Source organism: Buteo buteo, chromosome 11, assembly GCF_964188355.1.
Source record: "Buteo buteo chromosome 11, bButBut1.hap1.1, whole genome shotgun sequence".
Taxonomy (NCBI): Eukaryota; Metazoa; Chordata; class Aves; order Accipitriformes; family Accipitridae; genus Buteo; species Buteo buteo.
In genome coordinates this window covers 16,884,069-16,910,046 of record NC_134181.1, presented here as the reverse complement: position 1 = coordinate 16,910,046, position 25,978 = coordinate 16,884,069, and the positions used below count along the sequence as shown (strand labels likewise).

Genomic DNA, 25,978 nt, shown 5'->3' with positions numbered 1-25,978 from the left:
AGGTCAAGATTAGTGTCCCAGCATCAAGTACATCAAGTTAAACAATATTACTATCTCCAAAACATTAAGAAATAGGCACTGAAATTTAAGATAGTAATACACATTAAAAAAAGTAAGAGAAAATAAAAGATCTACCATCCCGATCTGCCATGCTGTCAAAGAAAAGCCAGGCGGAGTCATCCCTCCCATATTTAACAAAAGCTACATAGTGGCTTGTTTCTATGCAAAGAACAGCAAACAACTCCATCTTCTGGTATGGGATGCAGCCATGTCGCCAATCCCAGTCTGGCAGATCTTTAGGTAGTGACAATGGATTGAATTTATGACTCTGTCTCTTGGGATGAAGATGAACCTACAATTGAAGTGATATTTCAGGAGAGAAAAAACACCCCATAAGATTATTTGTTTCAGTGACAGACAAAGCTAAAAAGAACATTACTGCTGAACTGAAGATTAATGGCATTAGAGAAGGAACTGCAGTAACAGTAGCAGACTAAACGTTTCTTCTATTTTTCCCCACCAGTATAGCTCAATATTGCCCAGAAAATTCAAATCTGAGGTTAGAAGGGAGGTCAGATTTAATGCAACCATTTTCTACTAGGTTTGGGCTTGAAAACAAGCCATGACCATGACGGCTTTATGCAAGTTACCAAACAGCACTCAAAATTAAGTGGTTCCATGTCATGAATCTACTGATTCAAACAAGGTAGTATGTATGTAAAATTAGGATTTAAAGCAGGTGACAGGAAACAGATTCCAAGCTGCCTATGATTACTACTTCTCCACTGTGTTCAGTCACAGATTTGGCAGTTGCCATGTTTTCTGTAAGAAACTGTCAATGAATACATTGCAGGGTCAAGTGGAGTTCCTGATTTGTCACCGAAGGCTACATTTTACTTGGTGGGTGCAGTTACACTAGTACTGGTGAGAAAGTCTCACTATGCTTTTATGCCTTTCTTTTGATTATTACAGCATATACCATTTGGGTTAATGGTTAAACCCATGTAGAATAACAAAGACAACAACTTACTTGCGTATTGCACGTTTTGCAGAACTGCTTGATTTTCCCAGCAGAAATATCAGTATCTTCATAACATTCTCTGCACTCATACATAGCAAGCCCTCCACATATACGGCACTGTCTGGGAGCTGCATTGTTAAAGAAGGTATTAGTCTCCAATTTGGGGAGGCTTCTTTTGTTTTTTAAAATAAGGGGTATGGAAAAGAGGGAGGATTACTACTTTAAATGGAGAAAACCACTACATTAAAAAAAGCTAAAACCAGATTGCCAATCAAAGCAGAAATGTACCACTGTATTTAACTTCTTACCTTTGACATAATGTGGAATAAAAGAAAAACATCTAGAGTGGTAAATTGCAAAACAGAAGATGATAAAAATTAAGTTCTATCAACTGCACGAAAAAGTAAAAACACTTTTAAATCAAGTTAGTTCTCTCTCATCATATTGGTACAGCTAGCTTAGCCTAGCCCCTATGCCTGTCAACACCAGAAAAAAAAAAAAAAAAAAAGCATAAATTGATGGCCATGACAGTGAAAGAAAAGGCCGTGATGGTTTCAGAGATTATTATTCTATTAATTTTAGAAGTTTTATTAATTCTTATCTCAAATTTAAAACTGGGTGTCTTTCCTTAGGTAATGCAGTGAAAAATTCCAGTGGATGACAAATGTCAGAAATTCACGTCACAAAAAAAAGTGATAAATTTATAGTTGAAAAATGCACCATCACTACATGATGCAGGCTTACATACTAATCTCAGGTTCTCTTCTTCTAGTTTGATTAACTAATGACAAAAAGCTTAGAAACAAGCAGCACAAAATGATGAAGACTAATGAAAGGTAGTCAACATTGTAAATACCAGTTAACCAATCTTGGTGCTACACTTAGCTTTTAAGATTTCCTACCTGCCATATTAATGAATTGTTTTGCTGCTAATAACTCATTTTTAACAACACTGTCTTGAAATAAGTTTAGTTGTACAGATACTCAAGAATTAAATAAACATAATCAAGCAAGTTATATTCTTCTGAATTACAGCTTTTAATTTACGGGGGGGGGGGGGGGGGGGGAGAGCATTCTAGCCAGTAAACTTTCCTTTCTCCTCAGCCTCAGCATCTCACACTACATTGTTAAGTATTTAATAAAAAAAACAAACAAAACCACCAAAACTACCAGGAGTATTTACTTTCACTGTGTTAGTCACTCTCAACAACTCTCATTACACAACACAATGTTATATACTTACTGTCTTCAAGTAAGTCTGTTATATTTAATTCCAAGGATGGAAAAATTTTGTTGAACATTTTGAAGTCTTTTCCAAACCGAGGCATCTGGATAATCAGGCAAGAGGGTGCCTACGTAAAATGCCAGAATATAATGTAATGAGCTTGAGACAGATAATTATCTAAATTTAGAGACATACTTCTAATGCTACGAACATATTCATATTATTTAAACTTGCAGTCCATTCACTTCAAAATTAACAAAACAGTAAGCAAAACAAAATTAAGTCTTTGAGAGAAACTACAGCTAAAAAGAACAGGAAAGTGACATCTAAATCATTGTCAAATGTTTTAAGTCCCAGTCATGCATGACATTAAATATACCAGACTACGCTGCCCCATTCTGGCGGGGGAGGGGGAGGAATCTTCCCTTTGTAAAGCTTTTTACAAAACAGAGGTCTCTCAAAATATTAGTCCTTAAGACAACTTACTGGCAGTAACTAAGAAGTTTTCTTTTGGTAACTCTTTTACCTAAATTACTTTGGTCTGTTCAGCCAAAGGATACATGTCATTGAGTCAATCTTAAAAGATTTTTGTAACATAGGCAACCTGTACCACTGACTTAGTGACCACTCCCATTTCCAACATGTCTGCATTTTGTTTTCGCACCAAATCCTGCTTTTGTCCCATTCCTGAATGGGCAAATATCTAGGTATCATCACTTCTAACAAAGCAACAGCTGTCACCAACCTCTGCAAACTTCAAGTTGCTGTTGATGAATGACCACTCTAGTAACTGCTGAATTGTTGGGACTCCAACTTTCTCATTTTTGTCCATAAAAATTTGATAGAAGTAACAGTCTTGTACTTTCTGACCTGCTGATCTAAAAAACAGATTTAAAAAAACAGATTCTGAAGCTCTACTGTAAACCATGACTATATTTTACGAGGAAAATAACAACTACCAGAAAATAGTCTATACAACATCCTCTCTGTATTGAAATATATTGTACTTTAAAAAAATAAAACAAACCACAGCAACAACAAAATGCCTGAAATGACAGGCAATCAAGTATTAAGTGTGGACTGATTTTTAGAAAAACTTATTTAATTAACAAAATCAGTGTAAGTTTCAGACTATGTTTTAAAAACATATGCCTATGCATTACTGAACTACCAACTGAGAAATACTTCCTAAGCATATGCATCGAAAACTCTAACAGACTAAAGCAGCTTTCATTGGAAGGACAAGTAAGAGTTTCAGTAATAAAACATCAAAAAGGAATAACAATAATTCTCTTCAGTATGATATTCCCAATAAGGAGTTTAAAAAAATGACTGGGTTTAATGAAACACTTCATTTTAATTACGGAGATATTTACACTGCTTCCTACAGTGGAAGTCTCACATAGACTGCTAGTGTTGCTAGACTTGCTATACAGTTAACAGAGAACTCTCCAAAAGTATAATCCAGATTTAAGGGCTGTCCAGCTCTAATTGTTAAGAAGCCTTCCACACCTAGGCAAACATTAAGAAGACAGGCTACTACATTAACTGCCAATGCTAGCCATAGCAAGTGGTCTGGATAAACTTCCTCATCCTCACAAAAAAAAAAAAAACAAAAAAAAAAACAAACCCAAAACCCAACCAACCAACCAACAAACAAAAACCAAACACTCACCCCACTAAACGAACACACACACACACACACACACACACCACAAACCACCACCCCCACCCACCCCCAAAAAACAAGAACCACAAAACCACAACACAATTTAGTATCGATAGGGAGAGGGACAAAGGATTAAGCTACCAATTTAAGTAAGTTCTGAGGTCACATGTTTCAAAACAAAGTCAAAATTAAGTACTGATGTTTTCAGGTAATATTTCTGTTACATAAACTTAAATCTGAGATATTTGGGAAGAGAGCTTCAGATGAGTAATTCAACCCACTCTGTAAAGACATAAGAAAGGATATAGAAGACTGTGCTAACATTGAAGAAATGGATTTTGCCATCATGGAGAAAAAGCATATAGGAATAACTGGCCTCCAATAACAAAAGAAAAAAAGTTAGATAGGAGCTGTTTCATCCCAGTGTCAAAGTTCCTGGAAACTTCCATCAAATTTGCTATAAACAGTAATCTCTTCCCATCCTAGCCAGCATTTAAGACAACTTTGCTTTTTAGAGTTCTTGGGTGTTGAGAGAATTCTAAGGGTATGATGCTCAAAGTTACTATTGCTAATTTTAAGCCTTCTTTCTAAGAAAGGAGACTTCTGAATTACTCTTTAAGAGTTAAGGTACGTACACCAAACAAACCAACACTGGTGCTAAAAGCTGAATGACGGAATTTAAGTTCTGTTCTCCTCTGTACGGCACAGACATGACAAAAACCTGGAAGGCCAAGCTTTACTGAAGAAGGATTAAAGAAATATGGAAGACAGTGCAGAAACATACAAGTGGAATAAGAGGCATCTTCCTCTGCTTTTACTTTACTCCTTTCAGCTGTGATTTCTACCATAGCAGCACACCTGTTAACTACCAAAAGCTATAAACACATTCTCACATGAAGATCTATTATTCTAATTATAATAATAAATACTATTATTATAATTATAGTATTGTACCCCAGCTGTTTCATCAGAGTAATACATTAGCCACAGGGGTTTCTCAGCACGTTGTATTTCAGAGAACTGAAGAGGGGCAGTAACAACAACTGTGAGGGTCTTAAGATGGCAAGCTATTCTCTAAACACCTTTCTATATAGACCCAATACATGCTTGAAGTTACTAGTTGTGTTTTGGTTGGGGGGGTGGGGGAGGCAGTTGACCTAACAGTAGATTACAAACATAGACCTTTGTCTAGGCAGAAGCAGGAACACAGTTCCAAATTCATTGTGTACCTTGATCTCTCATCCCTTCAAACTTTTTCAAAATTTCTCTACAGAACTACCACGGAAGATAGCCTCAGTGTACTCAAATGGCATCTGCGCAGTGAACTACAGCATACTACACACAGATGCTCTAGTTACGGCATCGCAGCTTCTGTACCTCCACATAGTGCAGCGGCCAGTGGGCACTTACATACCTCACACACCACTGAACTAAAGCAGCATATAAACTAATACAATTCCTGCAACGAGGAAAAGACTGAAAAACTATGGGAAATGCCTTGCAACACTGCCACTGCCACAGAATGCAGCAAGGAACCTGAGAATCTCAGTTGCCAGCTAGCAGAATGACAGCAGTGGGCAACAATCCCTACCTCTGTTAAACTCGCTTATGACAGCTGAATCCTTGCAGTGCTGCAGTCAAGAATGAAGGCATACATAAATGCCAGTATCTGTTATTTTGATAAAGTAAGAGAAGCCAAACTTGATCAAGGCAAACCATTGAAATATTTTCATTAGCGTTAAAGAAGAAATGCAAATCAGTTTCCATAGCTTAAACACCGATTCAGCAATGTCTGCAGCTTGTCCCAGAGATAAGTAGCTATGAGCTGTAAGCCACATTAAGAAGTGCTGTAGGGTCCTCTTACAGCAGCCCTTCTCCAGCGTAACTAACAGGAAGACAGTAAGGCTCTCAAGTAGAGAGCGCTGGCATGAGATCTTTGTCCAGTTCTCACAAAACTACGTTCATGAGCTTTTGCAATGAGAGACCAGTGGGGCAAAAACCACCTACTAAAAAAGGTAGTAAATAGTGTCAAATTTGTCAGTATAACTTCATTATATTGAATTCTATTAGAAATACAAATCACAAGACAAAGGTGCTATCTCAAAAGAGCTATCTCAATTTGAAAGGCGGCAGATGCTCTCTCTTCATCAGCCTCTACAAATAGACAAGTTCAACAAAGAAAAAAAGATTCACCTTATTTTCAACAGTGGCTCAACTCTTAGAATATGGTGAAATAAAATATTCAAAAATTCTTCTGGATCTGGGGGAGGGAGGAAAAAAAAAAGTCTTTTTAGTATGCAAAACCAGATACATTATTCAAAACTGATTTTAAATGAAAGTTTTCAAAAGTAAAGGTTCATTATTAACACAACAAGGTTATGACAAACTATGAACATTTTCATGACGCAAACCTCTATTTACTCATTTGGTGTCAAATGGGCCTAATAGAAGACCCAGGCTCAACAGGGTAACAAAGCTTTCCAGTAAAGATCAAAAAGATGCTGTGTATTTCAGAGGAATCATTTGGCGCCACACAACTTCTCCAGGAGAAATAAAAGCTTTCAAAAGAAAACAGTGAAACTGCAGAGAAGCAGTGAGGAGTAGTGACAGTAACACTTACATAAAACCACACAATATTACAAAGTTCATCTAAACTAGAGACCGAGTTCTCTAATCAAGAATGCAGCCAAAACTAGCTTCCCAGAGTTCTATCCTCCCCCAACACTGAGAGTTTTCTGGTATATTTCTCTTCCTGCCATGAACTGCTATGAATATTGGTTTTCAACATTTACCATTTATAGAGAAAGCAGTGTCCTCCCAAACAAAAATGAAACAGCTACATAATATGATGCTAATTAATCATTATATGCAGCAGAAGATCAAAAGGTTGGGAACTGACTTTTCTAACACGATTTACACGTTTTATTTCATAAAATACTACATAACCATTGTGACAATGAAATATGGTAGTAGAAAGATTATTCCTTAGGGACCAAAGTGACATTTTGAAAGAAGACAAAGACCCCAGCCTTATCACAGTCTTCATTTCTGAGGAAAAGCCTTAGATCTCCCCTAACTGCTAGAAGGGAGTTACATATGCACAGGAAGGCAAGAAAAGAAATCCAGTCAGTGAAAGACTGTTATGGCAGAAACTGTTCAGCTAGGGTTCCCTACAGACCCGAGGAAGCAGAAAAGACCTTTTTACCACCCAATGGTCACTCAAATCTCTGGTAGAGATATTACTGCTACAGAGAAATATTTGTCTATTTTGTTCTCGTATAATTATATAGCAAGGTATTTCGGTTCCTTCATATTACGATTCTTACAAATCTCAAAAGAAAGGAAAACCTCCCCAGTTACCTTTTTCCTCTGAAGTGAATCCTGATGCAGCCTCAACTTTTTCAAGTATTTTCCTCAGTTTCATGATTTTTGTAGCACATACATATCCATATCTAAGATAAATGGGTTTAATAAGCTATTGGCTAGTTTGTGATCAAGTCAGAGAAGCAGAAGAAAAACCACTCTTAAACACTGAAATACAGGCTCCCAGATCCTTCTTTAACTGTGTACAGTATTTCTTAAAAACTATGTATTGTCTCCCCATATTCAGTCTGACTTCACGTTTTTTAAATGCAGTATAAATTTAGTGCAGTGCTCAATGTTCTCACATAACCTTTAAATGCTCTTTTTAAACATTAACTTTCCAGGATAACTGTTTTCTGATTTTTCAGTCAATTACTTTTGATTTGTTTTCACTCTAATTTGCATCACTTAATACATCACTTTCAGAATGTCACATATAACACCACTGTGTGAGTTGTTAACAAAAAAAAATAATATTTCAATATCTGATAGAAAGGTACAGAACTGTATTGCTGACCTAAGAAGCTCAAGTTTTGAGCCTTCATCTTTTCCTCTGAAAGTTTACAAAAAGTGCAAAGGAAGTTTTAAGCGCTGTGGAAAGGTAGGAGAAGTAAGACTTTTCAGTCTTCTCAGCCACTTGAGATTTCTGCTACTTGGTGTGTATCCTACTACCTATACCACAGAACCCTGGAACACATCAGGTGAAGTACACACACCCTTACAAGAACCAGGGTTCAGAAGCCAGCCTTTTATTCCAGGAATGAAAAGAAAACCTTTGTGATAAATTGTTCACTGACAGCCCACAGAATTTCAGAACTACAACTGTATTATTTGCATGTGAAAAAAACCCAATTAAGCTAAAGACTAACTTTTCACACACATTTTTGCCATATTTCTTTTATTCATTGTGCCTAAGAAATTACAAAGCTCATGTTAAGTTCTTTTAATAAAAGTGTTGCAACCACTTGCAGACCACATGTAAAAATTAATGAAACTTTTAAAGCCCCACCAAATCTATCGAATTGTGAAACTCAACATAAGATAACCCAAATACTTCTCATCAAGAACAGCAACATTAAACACATGTAAATATAAATGCCATGAACATAACTTGCATTTATCAATGCTTTTGTATTCATACCTATACAAATTTTACAATAGCTTTATGCTGATTGCATTTCCAAATAGAGACTAGTGAAAATATTTTACCATCAAACAATGAATAACTATTTCCAGTTAGCACTAATTAACTTTACCATGAGGTAAAAATACTCAAAAAAAATTAAAAATTGAACAGACTGGCAGCAGCAGCTAGCCAAACTTTTCAGGTTTGTAATAGGAATGCACACACAGCAGGATCTAGTATAAAATTTATATTAAACCAGAGACCACTTAATGTCTTTACTTACATTCTCAGAGGATTCACAATCTCTGTCCGCAACAGCTCTTGAGTCTCACTATAATACTCTACATCATTCTTTTCTTTAGGTCTGAGTAACACAGTGTCCAAAACAGAGCTAAAAGAAAACAGGCTACAAAGAAAAAAAAAAAGGAAGGTTGTTTTGATTCTGGAAGATACAACCATTCAGATGCCTGAGCAACTAAGACAAACCAAGCAAAGCCACAGGAAGAATCAAAGAACTAAACAAACTCAAAAAGAGATCATTATGGACAGAGGACAACATAGCTGTACTAAATAGTGAAAGTCCACTCTAACCCAGTATCCTTTCTGCAGCAGAGTAGAAAACCAGTTGCCCAGGCAGGATTCTGCAAGTAAGTTACGAGATGTTTCCCTCCCTCCACCCCCTGGCCTGTGTACTCTTTCATCCTTTTTACAGGCCAGGGACTCAGTCAGAAAGAGTATAGATACATAAGGGCCAGCACAATTTGGACATGATTAGCACTTCATGTTATGCAGCGAATGCTGCAGAACTTGCTCAGATCAGAAGAGCATAGTAATGTGTCAAAGATTGCAGTGCATGACTTTGCAAGTTGCACAGTAATACAGACAGACAGTCATTACAACAAAGATCACGTATTCTGCATTTCTAGCATGGGATGCCACTATACAAATCATGAACTTACCAGAATAAGGTGGAGTCTAAGTAACAGGAGTTGTAATGACCCTGGATACCTTTCTTCTTTCCAATCATTGTCTCTAAACCTTCTTTTTCCATTTTTGGAGGAGTGTTTTCTTCTACCACTTCACTTAAGTAACCTCCAAAGGCTGAAATTTTTTTTTTCAAAAGACACTTTAAAGCCTCAAATTTTATCCCCTTGAGATTTTCCTATTAAAGTTTATAGCTAAGTTGCTGCCTTAGTGTAAGCATTCCTTCTCTGGACTAGAATAACATTTTATTATAGCTGAGACTCACTGTCTCCCAGAAACTGAACAAGGCCTTCCATTCCACTGACAATGCACATTAGAGTGCTTCAGAAAGCCTGCAGCACTGAATTAATTTTATCCAGTAGGAATTAAGTTCTCTTCTCATTATAAATGCCCTGTTCACGCTATCCTACAAGTATCAGACAATTTTTTCTTTGCTGTTGTCCCAGGCAATACAACATGACCCAAGAAATCTAAAATATTTGAAGTTAGAAAAAAACCTGAGTTTTTCACAACTAACTTCCACCATAAAAATACATGCTTTTCTATGTTAATATTTAGAAAAAAATAATTTGACATTATAGAAAAATAACTCTTTATTTCTGATAATGCAATCACATATTGCTGAGTTGCAAATACCATTTTCAGCAAGACTGCTTTACAACTTCTGAAGTAAAAAATGTACAGCATAATGAAAATCCCTAAATTTTATGAAATTTCTTCAAATATATAAACATTTTCCCATTTTAAAGCATAAAAAAGTAATCCATAGAAGCGTTATATTCTGTACAGACTGATCTTCTATTCATTAATTAATCTAAGTAATACCTGTACAGATTTTCAAGTGTTCAATACAAAGAACATACTGCAGGAATAAATGAAACCAAAACCCAGGTCAGTTCCCAGCCGATAAGTAAGTAATAAGCAGAAGCTCAGTACCTAGAGAGTTGCAGCGTTCAATCTGGTTGGAAACGGGCTGCAGTGAGGCAAACCTGGAATCTGGCCTGCAGCTTTTGAGTTTAACAAAAAGAGCTTTCTTCGGAGCACAAGTGAAGTATCGAGTTCCTTTAAATGTTCCATCCGTACAACCAGCACATTCATCTTCCTGAAATTTCAAGTGAGAATTCATTATTTTTCTTACTTCTAGAATTCTGCAGTAAGACATTTGATAAAGTATATACCCATAAGTACCCTTCAGGTACTCTGAAGCTTGATATACAATGTTCCTGCATTTTAGTATGCAAAGCTTCAGCTGAGGTGTTCTTTAACTGGATTTACTAAGGAAATGAAGAGTCGCACTTTTTTCTTCATGCTTAAGTTTTCACTCCATCCAAAATAAAACAAAAACTCCATCAGAAGCAGCATGGGGGAGGTGGGAGAGGAGAGCGAGAATTAAACCTAGTCAACATTAGGAACTTAACTAAGCTAGCTAGTCACTCCAGATTCCTTCTGTAGTTAGAAAGAGCACACATGCACTACCGAGCACCTTTCAAAACTCAATTAAAATCACTAAGCCTTGGGTAGCGTTAATACTTCCAGTGTGTCTGTAGACTGCACAAGAAAAATACCTGCTTCAGAACACACAAAATGTACATCAAAGAAAGACAACACAAACTAGGTATGAAAAATAACAAGTTATCATTATTTACCTTTGATAACATGATTTAAGGTATATTGTCTGCTTACTAACAATTGCTAGGTTCTAATGCAGAAATGCATGACAGGCAAGTCCAAGGCCCCAGTTTAACACAAGGCATCCTAAAATGCGGTCTAAGAACACCTGTTGGCAAACTGCAGCTTGAGCTTCACCCAAAAAACTCACAAGCATCAGGATTTTTTGTAACAGCTGAAATTCCAGTCACATTCTCACCTACTTTGCTAAAGATGTTTGTTGTTTTACATAATTGTACACTGCTTTATCTGAAATTTTATTGATCATTATCCCAAATAAAGAACCCCATCTCCCTAATTGCATACACATTAATTTAACTGATAGCCAATCACAACCTTGGCAGCAGCTGCCACAGAGTAAATGTCAGCACATAACAGCAATTCATGTTTGCAGCAACTGTGAATTTACAAAGGACCCATAGGAACACATAAAGCACATGATGTCAAATCAACAATATCACAACCACTGATTATCAAAACCAGTGTTGTGACTCTGACAGTCATAACTGACACTGCCTATTTGCTGGTATGCAAAAAAACAAATAAAAAATCGATATTCATTAAAGACTCTTACAGCCAGGTCATTTTATGTAAATCTGCATTTCAAAGAACCTTTAAATACAATCAGCTTTTTAAATTAAAATCTCCACAACATAAGCAAAGGGCACTCCCTTAAAGTAAGTGATCAGTCCTACAAATTCAATTACCTATTGTGACACAAAGATGTCTCAGAGCCTATTAAGAGAGTAAGGTCTAGGTAGCCACAAAAGTCAGAGCTCATCTAAGAATTTAGCTATGTTATAAGGAGACCACACGGTAACCCGTTTCGACAAATTCCTCCAGACTGACTGCTTTTGCAAAGTATACAGGCACCAACTCTCAGAAACAAAACTAGTAACATGTAATTAATATTAATGTGAACTACAATTTGTACTTACCAGTTCCAGTCCAGCTAATACTTCATTTACTCCAGGGGGCTGGCCAATCCAACGGATTACTCCATAGAAAGGAGGATTTTCTTTAACTTCAGCCAAGGAACCTGCTTCAAGACCATGCGAGTTCCCGACTGGGCCTGCTGTTGATGGAGTCTCCTGGTTAGCCGTAGTATTTACATCACCAATGACTGACTGAACGGATAAAGAGAGAGGACTATGTCCAATAGTACCATTGGTACTTGACATTTTTGTCAAGCTAAAAGGGAGGGAATGAAATCTGTTTTCTGTAGACACAGAGTTTGTTAAAGGTGGCTGCAGTGGTGGTGAAGAATGCCCAAATCCAGGAGATGAATCAGTAAGTGATTTTGCAGGGTCTTCAGCAACTGTTAAAATCAAACCCAAGATGTTAGTAAATGATGGGGGGGTTTTTCCCCATCTTACAAAAGGAAAGACTTAGCTATCAAACCAGTGAAGTTTATCTGCAACCACATCTGATTTAATGGGTGTCCTGTATAGGAAGCACTAACAGCTGGGGACATGCAGGAAGATGTTTGTCACTTGGCAACAGTGGAGGGACAGAACTGGCTGAGGAGACACTGCTGTAGCCCTACCACTTTTACCACAACCAACAGAAATGAACAGCACAGAGAAAAGAGATGTTAGCCAGAAACTACAGGAAAGTTTAGATTGCAAACTTTTTTTTTTACCCACACATCAGAATTTTTCTTTTAATACAAGTTAACAGCCCCAAGAACATGACTGTAATGGGCAAAACTAGGAAGAACTCATTGGTCAGTGTGACTGAGGAAAGGATTTGGTTCACAGCTTAAACAGATATGAGCAATTGCTTGTAGACATGATTTGCAAATGGAAAAGTGTTTATTACCCTGGCTCTATCACAATATACTTTGGTTCTAACACAAGGAATTTATCAGTGTCTATAAAGAATAAAAGATTGAAATAAGTCATGACTAATGCAGTGCTTGATAAATGAAATCACAACTAGATGTAATAGCCCAAGTGTTCTCTATCTTCTGTCATCTCTCTATGGTCTCTAACACACAATTGGTATTCACAGAGCAAAAGCCTCTTCATCACCTCTTCTCCCCACACTGTTTTATTACATGAAGTTAATGTCCAAAAATTTTTTAAAAAAATTATTTAATCCTTTACTTCCATAGTCCTTTCTAGATAGGATATTTACCTTGTTTATTTTAAATATTATAATAAACTAGTTTTTAAACAGAGTTCTAAGCTGTTGGAACAACATCTGCTAGGCAAGCAATAGGTTTCCATTGTAAATTAACATGATTAGTTTAGTATTTACCCCTCCAGTCACTAAGCCAGCCAGCCACACTTTAGAAAAGTTGACCAGGAAAAAAAAAAAAAAAAAAAAATTAGATCTGGAAGCAAATCAAGATATACTGATCCTTTCGATATGTGCACCCATCCTTATAAGAATTCAGAAAAAGATTTTACAGAAATAACTTTAAAAAAATACTGAAAAAACATGTATGCTTAGTCAGATTCCACCCCCCTGCCCTTACTTCCAGACTGGTTAGCTGGCATGGCAGAATATTACAGTTCCCTTAGATCTGTAACATTAGCTACAAAAAGACAGGCAAAATAAAATTACTCTATATACTTGGCTGCAAGGAATATCTTCATATATTCCTTCCAAGCCTCAGCTTTTATTTTGCCTGCAAGACACACATTCCCACAGAGCTGTGCATACGTTGCCAAGAATGTAATCTCCTACATGCAGAATAAAACAACAGGTCTGTCAATTAAAACGCAGTATATTTTCATGGGGGTTCCAAGATTTTTTATGATATAGTATGTCTTCCACTAAGACAACATATTCCAACTGTTTTAAATTTAAACTCATACTTGTTTTATTTGAAGAACATCAACGCACTTTAGTTTTCTTTGGTTTTTTAAATAAAGTGTATGCCTACAAGAAAGACTATCATCTCTCTTTACCTTCATCAATATACCATGGAGGTTTTGTTTTTGTTTGAGGCTGAGAGTCAACTGATGAGCCATTTAATGCGTAGAAGACTTCAGATCTGTTTCTATTTCCAGCTTCAGAGCTAGACCCTGCAAAACAATACGTTTTTCTGAAGAGGTTAATCTCTATTTACTAAAGGTTAGCTAAGCCATACTTTCAAGATGACATTAACTACCCTTCCACAAAGAAGCAAACTCGCCCATCAAAGCTAACACAGTTCTAAGCTTGTAACAAGGTAGCAGTTTATTCCAAACCAACTTAATCCTCCAAGCTGAAATTTAAAGTCACCAACCTGAAAAGGCGGCAGAAAATACCCCTCAAGTGCAAATTTTTCATTACTATAAATTATGGATATAAAAGTATTTGAGATACAGTGTACAGCAGGTATTTTTTGTTTTTAAAGCAAAAAAATTTCAAAGTAGGCAAATAAATTACCAATACGATTCCACACAGCTATAACTTGTAACAATATACAACTGCAGTTACTTCAGTGATGACCATCTCTGCCAGCATCCAATGCCAGGCAGAGTGAAAGCTTACAGAATACACGGTCAATAGCATTCTACAACCCCAAATACCCAATAGTAAACTCAAAAGACACTGAATTTTTATTTCTGCCTAAAAAACAAACAAACAAACAAAAAACAACAAAAAACCAAACAACAACAAAAAAAACCAAAAAACCTCTCCCTTTCAGTTTGGGTTTTTTTTTTCCTGGGAGGATTTTCAGAGCTGGCCAAAACCAGAGTCAAAAGAAGTTTATATTTCAGGAATTCAATTTCGGTTTTGAATCACAGCACAATTAACATATTCACTATTAAGTAGATCTGCTCCTGGGCTAAAAATTTGGAAGTTTCTAATCCTCCAGAAGGAAGACAATAGCAAACTATTACAAGAAACAACAAAAAAACAAACACACACCACACTTTCAGAAAAACGGAATGCAGCCCTGAACTCGTTATACAACTAGGCAATATGCTCTTGAATTTTTGCTAAACCTCGAACTGTTTTTCATGAAAGTGAAGGTATTCTGAGCAGTCTTACCTTAAACCATCTACCATCTTTCTTATGATTAAATAAACTCATATTAATATTCTACTAAGAGAAATTTAAATTGATATGCAACTGAAATAATAAATGAAGTGATAGAAAATGCAAGGCAACACTTTTTCCCGAGCAACAAGAGATTTGCAATCTTACAAAGGTAAAGAAAATCACTTCCCATACGTACCTGTAGCCTTTGGCTTACTATGATTGAACAAGCTTTTGTCACCACCACCTCTTGAGGTATAGGCAAGCTTGGGAGGTCTCCTCTCCTGTGACACAGTCTCTAAGATGTGGTATATAAAGAGAATGTTAGCTTCCCTTTTCTATGCTTTTACTATGTCAGAGAAGTTCAACTTGAAATGTAACTGAACCAAGGTCTAGCATCGTAAGTTTTAAAACTGACTGGAGCAAAACCTTGCTTGGCACATAACCAACCTTTTATGTATATAGGATTTGCTTCCATCACATCAGCAATTACTTTACTTTGAACTCTACCATTATTTCTTGAACACATCAAATAGATTCACTTCACATTCTTCAATGTATGTGCATGCTTCCGTTATGTGAAACAGATGCATGAAATGCTAAACTTTGTTTACTACCAACACATCTACAACAAATGCTCTTCTCCCAAAAAATGGCAAGCCCCCATGAATTCTCCAGAGAAGAGAGAATTCATGCAAAAACATGGATCTCAACTAAATGAACAAGCAGGAGGTGAATGTAACAAAAGTTAGCCAAATTGAAGAGAGGGCAAGGGTTACAGACTACTACAGGCTGTACAAGACTGCACACTCATTAGTGCCTGTCTTCAGATAGAGCACAAACAAAAGTTTTACATGAAACATTTTTCTTTCTTCAGGAAAGGAGTCAGGGGACTGTAGTGGTTACAAGTTAATACTACTCATTGAATTACAGCAGATTGTCAATTTTTCCACAGTCTTGCTATGACTTTTCAGGTATTTACTCCCAGAATGCATAAACAATACCATCGAAACATTTCAAGCACAGAAAGAACAGCTTTCTGATCCAAGATATTTAAACTCCTGGAGTAAACTGAACAACATTCAATAAAAAGATTCCTGCTACAGACACTCACATATTCATGAATAGTATACAACTGTACATGAATGATGACACGAATTTTGTTCAGTATTAAGCCTTTTCTACTAGTGAGACTGTAACCAAAAGAAGGAAACTGAAAAGAAGTATAACAGAGAAGGTTAAACTAATTCAAGTGAATTTAGGATATTAATGCCACAGTACTGTTTCAATCATATAGCTGTGCCTAGGTTGAGATGGTATCAAAGTCTGCCTTCTAGTTAAGAAAGCAGAGCGTACCTGGAATAACATCATTGATATGCAAAAGAAGTGTACTTTCAACACTTGCAAAACTACACAGCTGTATTCCGTTATATCTTCCATCCCAGTTTCCAATAGGATTATCCTAAAAATAGAAAAACATGTTACATATATCCCAAGAGAAGGTTTACATTGTACAGAATACACACATACATCTTTAGGAACACAAACTTTGTATATAGAACATTCAAACATTACAGTCTTTAAACACAAATGCAAACTTAAAAACTGTTCTTTTGAGAAATATTTCCTATTTTAACAAGCATTCCTCTACCGAAATCCATTATTTATAAACCAGTTAGAACAATGCCAGTGCATTGTTAGGCAACAGCTACTGCAATCAAGAAAATGGAAGCACTTGATCTACAAAACCAAAACCAAATCACCCTTTTAACTACCAAAAATTTGGAAGCTGTTAATTTTTTTTAAATTCAAGTTGCTAGAAATAATTTTTAATGACAAGCTTCACATTTTCTTGAAAGATTTACCTTTGTACTTAAAATTCAGTATTTTTAAGGTAGAACAAAGTCAAACAAACCAAAGTTACATGAAAAAAAGCTTTTAACAATAGCTAACAAAGAAAAAGGCATCCAGACTACTTTTTTAAAAGGCAGAACAAAGGCAGTCTCACATGACAAACACTCAACACTATTACTTCAACACTGACATCTAACATTGCAAGTAGCTCAGTGGAGGCTCCTCAGAGTAACCACAGTATTTCTCCTGAACTGTTTAGCATCAAATAGGATACCATTTACCTCATGCCAAAAAACAAGTTACCACTAAGGGGCATCTTTGAACAGAATCGTTTACTTCCCATTTTAGGTCAGCCTCCACTGAAGTAGCTTGTGGATAATGTTTCTTCTATATTGCAATTGCATGTAAATTACTAGCTAACACACATGCAAAAGTTATTAAAGTCAGATTATTTTCTTACCATGTCCACTCCAACAACGTATCCTAAACTTTCGTTTCCTGGTAAGACATCACAGAATATAACTGTCCCATACTCTATACTCTCTCCTATCTTCAGAGAAACCCTGGAGTTGATCTCCAGAGGAGGAAGTTCTACCTGCATTGCGTCAACTGGAGCTGCATAGTCACTTTCCAGTTCATTGTCATCATCTTCCACCAGCTCCAGTTTGTCCAAAGCAACAAAAACCCCACAATCCTCATCACATCTGAAAAGCTGCTTGCCTTGGTACTGTCCATCAGTAAAGCCCTGACCGCGACCTTCTTCCTAAGTGTTGGAGGGGGAAGAAGAGGAGGGGAAAAAAGAAAAGAAAAAAAAAAAAAAAAAAAGGAAAAAAAAAAAAGAGAGCAGCAGTGTATTTCGTGCGAAAGCAGACTACTACAAAAGCAGTAACACAATCCAGTGTTTTGCAGAAATTGCAGTAAGAATTTGCCGGATGAACTATCATTATATCGGGAGAATTCTATTGCTGGAATTTGTGGCAAATATACACACTATCTTAGGGGAATAAATAGCAAGATGTCATTAGATTAGAGAGTAGCTGCAGGCAGAAGCCTTTTTACTCAGAGAAGCATGTTTTCTTCAGGTGCAAATCTTGCTTCTATCATCAAATTTTGCCATATCAAGACAAGAGTACTTCATACTAGACATAATGCTAAGCATCCAAAATTCCACTCACATGCCAAATAAAGAGAGCTGATTTTCAGAAGCACTTGGGCCTGATATTTCCTGAGGTTCTTAGTGGGAACCACAAAGAATTTGGGAAAAGTTTGAAGAGTGCTTTGAAAAATATACTTCTAACGCAAGAGTGGCGCTCTCCTGAATCTAATCCTTAAAAAGCTTATGGTTGACATTAATTCTGCAGAAATACCTCACTAGGAGCACCCAACGGCAACATTCTCTATCTTAACTAGTTGCCATTTGACTTTCAGGGTTCTACAAAACCAGCAGCCCTAAAATCCAAGCCTGCATTTATGGATTGCATCCTGCCACATGCAGGGAAAAAAAAGTACTCAACAGAAATCTGAGAGTCAGATATTTGCCATGATGGGGATGTAAGTAATAAATTTTTCTAGGCTGGAAGAGTCAGAGTATGTTCAAGTCTTTTTGCCAGCCCATGCACCTCATCAAGCATCACTTAACATGTAGAATACAAGGCTGATGTTATATGGTGTGTTCAGAGGTATTTAATAATAATACTTATGAAAAGACTGAAAATTACAGAATTTTTAGGGGTAATGGTGGTTCTAGGAAAAAAAAAATATTATGACTGCCTTTTTAAATAGAAGATTTTTAGCTCATCTTGTAAAATATATATGATGCTCCCACTTAGCAAGAAACTTACCAGCAACTCTACTCCAAAGTATATCCCTGTTAGGGACCTTTCTTGCATTAAGGGTCCTCTGAAGCGAACAACTCCAGGAAATTTATCATCTCCCGATCTCAGCTGTACTCTGACAGGTGAGCCAATATCTATTTGGATGCCTTTAGTTAACCTGCTTTTGCTTTTAAACAGACTGTATCTTTCCTCACAGTTAGTAATGGCCAAAAGCAACTCAGCTAGTTTTTCATTTATTTCTGTAACATCCTTCTCATCCACAAACAGGATTGCATGAGGTTGTTCCAGAATCTTTAATCCAATCTGTAGTTTCTTGCCTTTACAAGGAATATTTCTGGAGTGTCCCACAGAAGAACGGTCTTGAAAAAACTGCCCAATGCTACCTTTGGGCACTTTCAAGAGCTTTTGAGTCTGCTTGTCTATGACACTGCATTCTTGGAGAAGCAAGTAAAAGATCCGCTCTTCCCAATAGGATGAACTTGCTTTTTCTTGACTCCATAAGCCCGAATTCATTGTGATTAAAACTTCAAAAGCTGCACAGAAGTCTTCAAGAAAAATAAGCAGTTGATTTATGTGCACTGATCTTGACAAATGCTACTGGAGGGTCCAACCTTTGTGAAACAATGCAATATTCGTTTTGTAAAGAACCAAATCCAGAGCTGAAAGCCTAGAATAAAAAAAAAAAAAAAAAAAAAAAATAAAAATAAAAATAAAAAAAGCAAAATGAAGCTGGGGAACTACAGCTAGTCTTAAGTAAAACAACAGAAAATCATTTAAATCTGTGACCAGCCCCACTCCTCCTACAGAGTAGAAATAGTTCACCAAATCTGAGACAGTGAATGTAGCCTTGAAACAGCCACAGTACTGTTGATCATGGACATACCCATTTGTTATTGTTATTGCTTGTTATTGCTGTGTATTTCCTTTCCTTCTCTAGTTCCTTGAAGCAAGGGGCTATGGAAAAAGTATAATGAAATGCAGAAAACAGACATAAGTGAAAGTAAAAAGAAATCTTAATTTCAGATGAACAGGAATAAATATCCTGCTCAAGTTTACAAACAATATTTTATGGAAGCTTTCTACTATGAAGATCTTTTCCCATGCTTACTGACTACTTATTTCTGACAAACCATACTGCATCTGTCATCCCACATAACATTTTGATTTGGTGAAGCAGAAAATTGTGTCAGTGTAAGAGAGCAACAGAAAATGGAAACTTTAGTAATTTATAAGAGCCATTTCTTTAAATAATATAAATGGACAGTTCCAGTAAGCAATAAACAATGTATGAAAACCAAATTGTGCCAGCATTGCAACATGCAATTCTGAAGAAAAACCTGGAGTTTTTTTATCATTTTAGAAAGATAATGCACTTCAATGAAGTAGGAACTGTATCACTTTCAGTTATTAAAATACCCTGAAAGAAAACACCTTAGTTAAACATCATCCTAAGAATTATAGTTCACAATCAATAAAATAAACAAGCACAATTTGAAAAGACTTCATTTCAAATGGTAGCAGATACAAAAGTAAAATAAATACACACATATATACGCCTACAGTTTAAATCATATTGGATACGTGAAGAAAGATCCGCAGTACCTTAACAGGATTTGTTCTTCTAAAGATGACAGAAAAGGGTAGCATACAAGTTAAGAATATATTGTCATGTAAATTTTCCAGTTAGTAATCTGCGATGCCACAGCTTGCATTCAGTTACAGGAGAATCTCAACGATTATTTATCAATTTAACTTCAGTGAATAAAAAGAAAATACTCTTTTCTCCCTGTGCCTCCTCTTGCTACCCTGTTCCTCCAGATCTTTTCTCTGATGGCATTCAAATACCACAAAATCTATTGCTATTTCTCCTACTCAGTTTGATCCCAGCTTCGGAAGCTATCAGAAAGCAATGGAATCCAGTAGTACTATAATTATTTTCATCACCTGTTTTTAAAGAAAAAGAGTATTTAACAAAACTCTTTCCCCTAAGGAAAAGTAGTAACAGCAACAGAGGACCTGAAATTTAAGCAAAGTAGCATCTTTCAGTCACTAGGAACTCACGCATTTCTCTGCTGACTTGCTGAGCCTCCTAGTGAGGCACTCATACCATACAGCCATTCATAGCATGCTTCTCCTCTGCACAGATGTTACATGTGGGTGTCAATGTCATCATCACGCTTTGACACCACTGCTGCAGCAGCTCACAGGAACTATGGGGTTTAAAGTGTTTCCATCTGCAAAGTAATTAACATCTGAGGGACAGAATCTGGACAGCTTCAGACCTCAATGCGATGAAGTCTGGTAAACTGTCAATCTGGTTTCAAGTTAAAAAATATTTTTCTTCATTTTCATTTGATACACATAAATGGGCTTTAATGTTTGTTGATGATTAACAAAAAAAGTCTGATATCAGTATGGGATTGAAATAGTAATGTTTTATATGGGAACTGATGAAGAACACAACATGATCTTCCCCCCCCGCCCCAAAGAAAACATGATTAAAAGACCATTAGCTTTTATAAGTCTACTCAGATATTAAAATAGAGTTCCATCCAAGTTCTGTTTAGTTCCCTCCCCTTACTTTTTCCAGACACTGGGGAAAAAGATAGATAGTCTTGTTCTTCATAGTTCCATTTTATGTTCTCAGCTTTCAAAGGCTGATACACTTGCTTAACTCTCCTTTTTGCAGGCCATTCCACAAAGTTAATCAATCCCCAATACACTGCAAACAAGTAACTCTGACATTACAGGGATCGTGACCGTTCCTATTTCACTCTTAGAAATAATTCATTTTAATTTCAATAAGTATGTATGGAAACAATGTTAACAGAGAAGTCTGTTCAAGAGCTTAAAAAAGGGTAATTTTTAATTTTTATTAAAAATATTATTTATCATATTTTTTTTTTTAACAAGTATACCCTGCTTGCAGGTCCACTGCTGCAAGATTACATAATCTTCACACGTTTACTAGTAAAGAATTCAGTGTGAAAACCTGTTAACAGCTGCATTTAGATTATATAATGATAACTTTATATGGTGCATGGTCAGTCTTTAAAACTACTAGTCATCCACAGAGATGTTATTAAGCCACTGAATACAGTACCAAAAGGTTTTCCATTATGAAAAAGTTCATTAGCACTATATAAAGTGCCTTCCCTTAAAAACTATCTACCACCACTGTCCCCTGCCAAACAAAATATACAGCTCTAAAAACCAAATCCCCTTCTTGTAGAATAAAAATTATAAATTAGTATTTTAAGAGCAGAGAAAATCTTGCTAAAATGTATGTTAAGTTCTGGCAATATATCAGAAATGTATGTACATAAACCACCGATTTTACAATAATTTTTTTTTTGCAGCCATCTCCCATGGAATTGATTATTCTGCAAGTAAAGTATACCTGCGGAACAAACAGGACACACGTATTGGACTAAGACCAGGATAAACTATTAGACCTCAGTATGAATTAATTTGGGATCCAAACAAATTACGCTTAGCAACAAGTCATCACTACACTGCATAACATACCAGCAACCATAAAACTTTGTGCATACCAGAGTACTGGACCATCACCATGGATGTTTAAGTGTCAGAGCCTGTTCAACTGTCTTCTTCTACTCCACCTACTACCTGAATTATTTTCATGCTCAAAGGATTTTGGGAAGCAACAGGCAAAACACATTTATGACTGCAACACTACACACTTCAGAAAAAAGAAAAAAAAATTAAAAAATGTCAGAGGTAGGTTGTAATAAGCTACCTAGCTTGAAAGCTTCCCTAACTTCCTTTTTTCCCTCTCTTGAGTCACTGTTATCACTAGAGACATAAAAACAGTTTGCTCTGAAATAGGAGAACTTTGTTTCTACCCTGCAGTAGCCTTAGACGAACTATACAGAGATGTTTGAATCAGCTATCAGGTTTCAGCATGAACACACAAGCCTGTAGCTCTGATTCAGAGCATAAAATGAAGAGGCTAAAATAAATTGTACAGTTTCTTACAGAACTCTCACTTTAAATACCAAGTTTTCAATGGCTGAGATGCAAAGTCATGTTCTTCAACAGTCCAAAAATAATTTTCAAGGGAACGTTAAAACTAGGAGCAAGTAAATTTAGTTGCAGCTCAATGTACACAAAACTACACGACTCCAATACAAGCCATGAGGGGAAAAAATAGAAACTGTTTCTTCAAAATAGCAGCTGAAATATTGTCTGATACAAGTAAGTTCATAGCGGTAACGTGACTTCTAAAAGAACATGCAGCTGAAAAACTCCACTAAATTTTGTTAGGTGTTACAAATTTAGTACAAATATTCTACTTTAGAGGAAGAACAAAAATCATTATCAACTATCAGAATACTCTGGCGCTACTAGATTTGGCAAGTATACAACAACACACCATCATCACTGTTCTGCAGACAACCCTTCTGTCAACGTGATATGCAAGCCCTCTCAATAAAATGAAATGCATATGTTCAGATTTTTAAATGAAAACCAAACCATATTTAACTCTGTTCATTAACAGAGCATTTAATGGCAAGAGCGATGTATCTGTTTATTGCCTAGCAAGGTAAGATGCGACATATAATGTACCTGCACGTCACAAGGCTCGATGCACGGCTAAGTTTTTGAGAATAATTATCACAACACACCCCCCCCCCCCCGAGTTCTGATCATTTTCTCTACCTCGCTGGGCGGTTATCAGCAGGGCAGGGAAGAAAAGCCCCGAAGCACTTGCTAAGCGGGAGCAAGGGACTGCCTGGGGCTTAGCGCTGAACTACGGGACAGCCGCGGCAGGGCCCCAGCCCGCCGCCCCCGCGCAGCCCCGGCGGGAGCCACCGCCGCTCCCGGCCCGGCCCGGCCCGACCCCACCGCCGGGCCTCGCCCCGCCGCCCGCCGGGCGGCCACCGCGGCCCGGCCCCACCGCCCCGCCGCCGCAGGGGCGGCCTGGCCCGCAGCGATCGCCGCGCCTCCAGCGCGGGGCCGGCGGCCACGGCAACGGCCGGGGAGAGCGGCTTGGGGCGCCGGGGCCGGGCCGCGCCGCGCAGCCGCCTCATCCCTACCTGACGGCGCCGAGCGGCGTCCCACGGCAGCGCCCGCCCGCTCACCTCTTCATCCCCAGCCCCGGCGCCCCGCCCGCCCGCGGGACCTTCCCGGCGCCGGCTCACAGCCCCGCGGCGCCCGGCGCGGCGGCCCGGCCGGCTCCCCGCTCCCTCATCGTCGTCGTCGTCGTCGCCGTCCGGCGGCGAAACGCTCCCTGCTGCCCCGGCGGACCCGCCCTCTCGTCCCCCGGCCTCTCTGGCAGCCAATCACAGCGCGCCGGCGCCACCGCTTCGTCGCGCTATTGGCAAAGAGCGCCGCCAGGTGACGAGGTGATTCGGGGGTTTCCACTCCATCAAGATTGTGTGAGCCGCAGAGGAGGGGGCGGGGAGGTCGGGAAGGCGCCGTTGGCGGAACGCTCTCCCTTGAGGGCGCTGATTGGCCGTCCCGAGCGCGAAGGCGGGACGTCGGGAGCCTCGGCGGGGCTGCTTTGATGGCGCGTGCGCGTGCCCCCATCGGCGGCGGAGGCGGCAGGGCCAGCGGGCTCGGGCGGGAGCGGCCGCAGGCGTCGCGTCGCCGTCCCCCCCAGGGCCCGATCCTGCCGAGGGGCCCGATCCTGCCGAGGGGCCCAGCTGCCCGAGGGCCGGGCCGGTTGTCGCCAGCCCCCTCCGGCAAAGGGCGCACGCCTGCGTCCAGCGCCGCGGCCCGAGCGGGCGTGGCTCGCCCCCCCCACCCCGCACCCCCGGCGGGCGGCAGTGCCGCCCGTTGGCGCGGGGCGGGGCTCGGCGGCGGCTTAGCGCCGGGGTCTGGCTCGGCCGCGCGGCGCGGGGCGGGGCGGGGCGCGGCGGGCGAGCGGCAGACGTGGGGACGGGGGAAGGCGGGCCGGCTGCGGCGCGCTCAGCAGGCTGGGCCGGGGGCAGAGGCCGCTCCGAGTGAAGCGGCGCGAGCTGCGTTTGCCGCGCCCGCGCTGCGTTTGCCGCGCCCGCGCTGTTGGCTCGAGAGGGCGGGGCGGGCGGGCGGCGGCGTGCTGTGCCCTGCCCTGCCCTGCCCTGCCCTGCCCTGCCCTGCCCTGCCCTGCCCGCCGGGCACGGCCGGGCGTACGCCGTGGAGCGGGCGGCTGTGGGGTTACCTAGAGACTGCTCGTGACTGCAGACTTGATCTGGCTTCCGTACGCAGCTTCGAAACACTTTTACTCTCGAGAGATGCAAGTAACGCTGCTGAACGTTTGATTCGATAAAAGCCACGTGTAGCTGCTCTTTAACCGACCTACTTCCGAATGCGACTGCCACCTGAATGCTGCTCTATTTTATCCACTTAGCATCAGTGCTTTTTATATGGAGTGAGCTCTTCTTAAATAATGAATGAGAGAATGAGCTCCAGAATAGAAGGGGGTTGCTCAACAGGGTGGTTATGTTGAAAGGCTCTATTCACGCATTCAGCGTTTCCAGAAGGTGACGTTCATTTTTAGATAAGTTTTTTTTAGTCATGTAGTATTCTAAACTGGTGCCTTAAATTTAATTTTAAAAACACTCCGGAAGTTTTGTACTGCTAGAAATGGAATTCCTACAAAGATGCATCTTTGAAAATAATAGGTCACGTACCTCAGGGGGTTACAACGGCGTTGACGTACAAATAAACGCTTTCCTAGTTTCTTAGCATCTCTAACATTCCTTTAATACATGTCTTTATGTAATTTAGTAACATGTGCAGTTCAACATTAGCTAAAAGTAAAGGCTGCTCCAGTCAATCCTGTTCCCTATAGATCTCCAGAATCTGGACACGGTCAGTAAGCAGATCCAATGCAGCCCCAGATCGGGGCTGGAGTGCCGGCTTCCGGGCCCTGAAGCAGTGTGTGTCGCTGCCATGGCTTTTGGTAGGAAGATGGGAAGGCACGACACAGGCTTTTGCTGGTGTGGGTATGTGCAGATGGAAAGGACGTAGTCTGAGTGTCAGAAACCAGCAGGAGTTTCCTGGAAACTCCTGAGGAAACAATGAGATTCCATCTACTACGGAATGAATGCTCACACTAACCATTTTATTTAATCACTTAAGAGCAAAATGGTACTTTGAAGTCATACTTAATTTTTAAAGAATAAAGTAGTGAAAAGACACAAAGATGTATGCATTACATGTCTTCATTTTGCAGAAGGGCATGCAGTAAACCCAAGTTATGCTCTGCTAATCCTCAAGGTGGCTATCTGTACACAGCAGCTGCATT

General features: G+C 39.0%; 1 protein-coding gene across 5 annotated transcripts in view; it reads right to left on the bottom strand.

Moving 5' to 3' along the window:
• Positions 1 to 23,969, bottom strand: part of CYLD (CYLD lysine 63 deubiquitinase) — a 30,016-nt gene extending 6,047 nt beyond the window's left edge. The window contains exons 1-17 of one of the 5 annotated variants that reach the window (XM_075040215.1): positions 23,829 to 23,901; positions 19,607 to 19,677; positions 18,730 to 19,390; positions 17,349 to 17,651; positions 16,391 to 16,496; positions 15,234 to 15,332; positions 13,975 to 14,091; positions 11,995 to 12,374; positions 10,325 to 10,490; positions 9,364 to 9,505; positions 8,688 to 8,810; positions 7,276 to 7,367; positions 6,109 to 6,175; positions 2,992 to 3,124; positions 2,265 to 2,373; positions 1,031 to 1,149; positions 136 to 352 (exon numbers count right to left, since the gene is read on the bottom strand). In XM_075040215.1, coding sequence (XP_074896316.1) covers positions 136 to 352; positions 1,031 to 1,149; positions 2,265 to 2,373; positions 2,992 to 3,124; positions 6,109 to 6,175; positions 7,276 to 7,367; positions 8,688 to 8,810; positions 9,364 to 9,505; positions 10,325 to 10,490; positions 11,995 to 12,374; positions 13,975 to 14,091; positions 15,234 to 15,332; positions 16,391 to 16,496; positions 17,349 to 17,651; positions 18,730 to 19,236 — 2,680 coding nt within the window. In that variant the 5' untranslated portion in view covers positions 19,237 to 19,390; positions 19,607 to 19,677; positions 23,829 to 23,901. Of the gene's footprint in view, positions 1 to 135; positions 353 to 1,030; positions 1,150 to 2,264; positions 2,374 to 2,991; positions 3,125 to 6,108; positions 6,176 to 7,275; positions 7,368 to 8,687; positions 8,811 to 9,363; positions 9,506 to 10,324; positions 10,491 to 11,994; positions 12,375 to 13,974; positions 14,092 to 15,233; positions 15,333 to 16,390; positions 16,497 to 17,348; positions 17,652 to 18,729; positions 19,391 to 19,606; positions 19,919 to 20,784; positions 20,800 to 23,783 lie in introns of those variants that run through there. The other 4 variants (XM_075040216.1, XM_075040217.1, XM_075040218.1 and 1 more) reach the window with 4 other exon arrangements.
• Between the last annotated feature and the right edge of the window lie 2,009 nt (positions 23,970 to 25,978).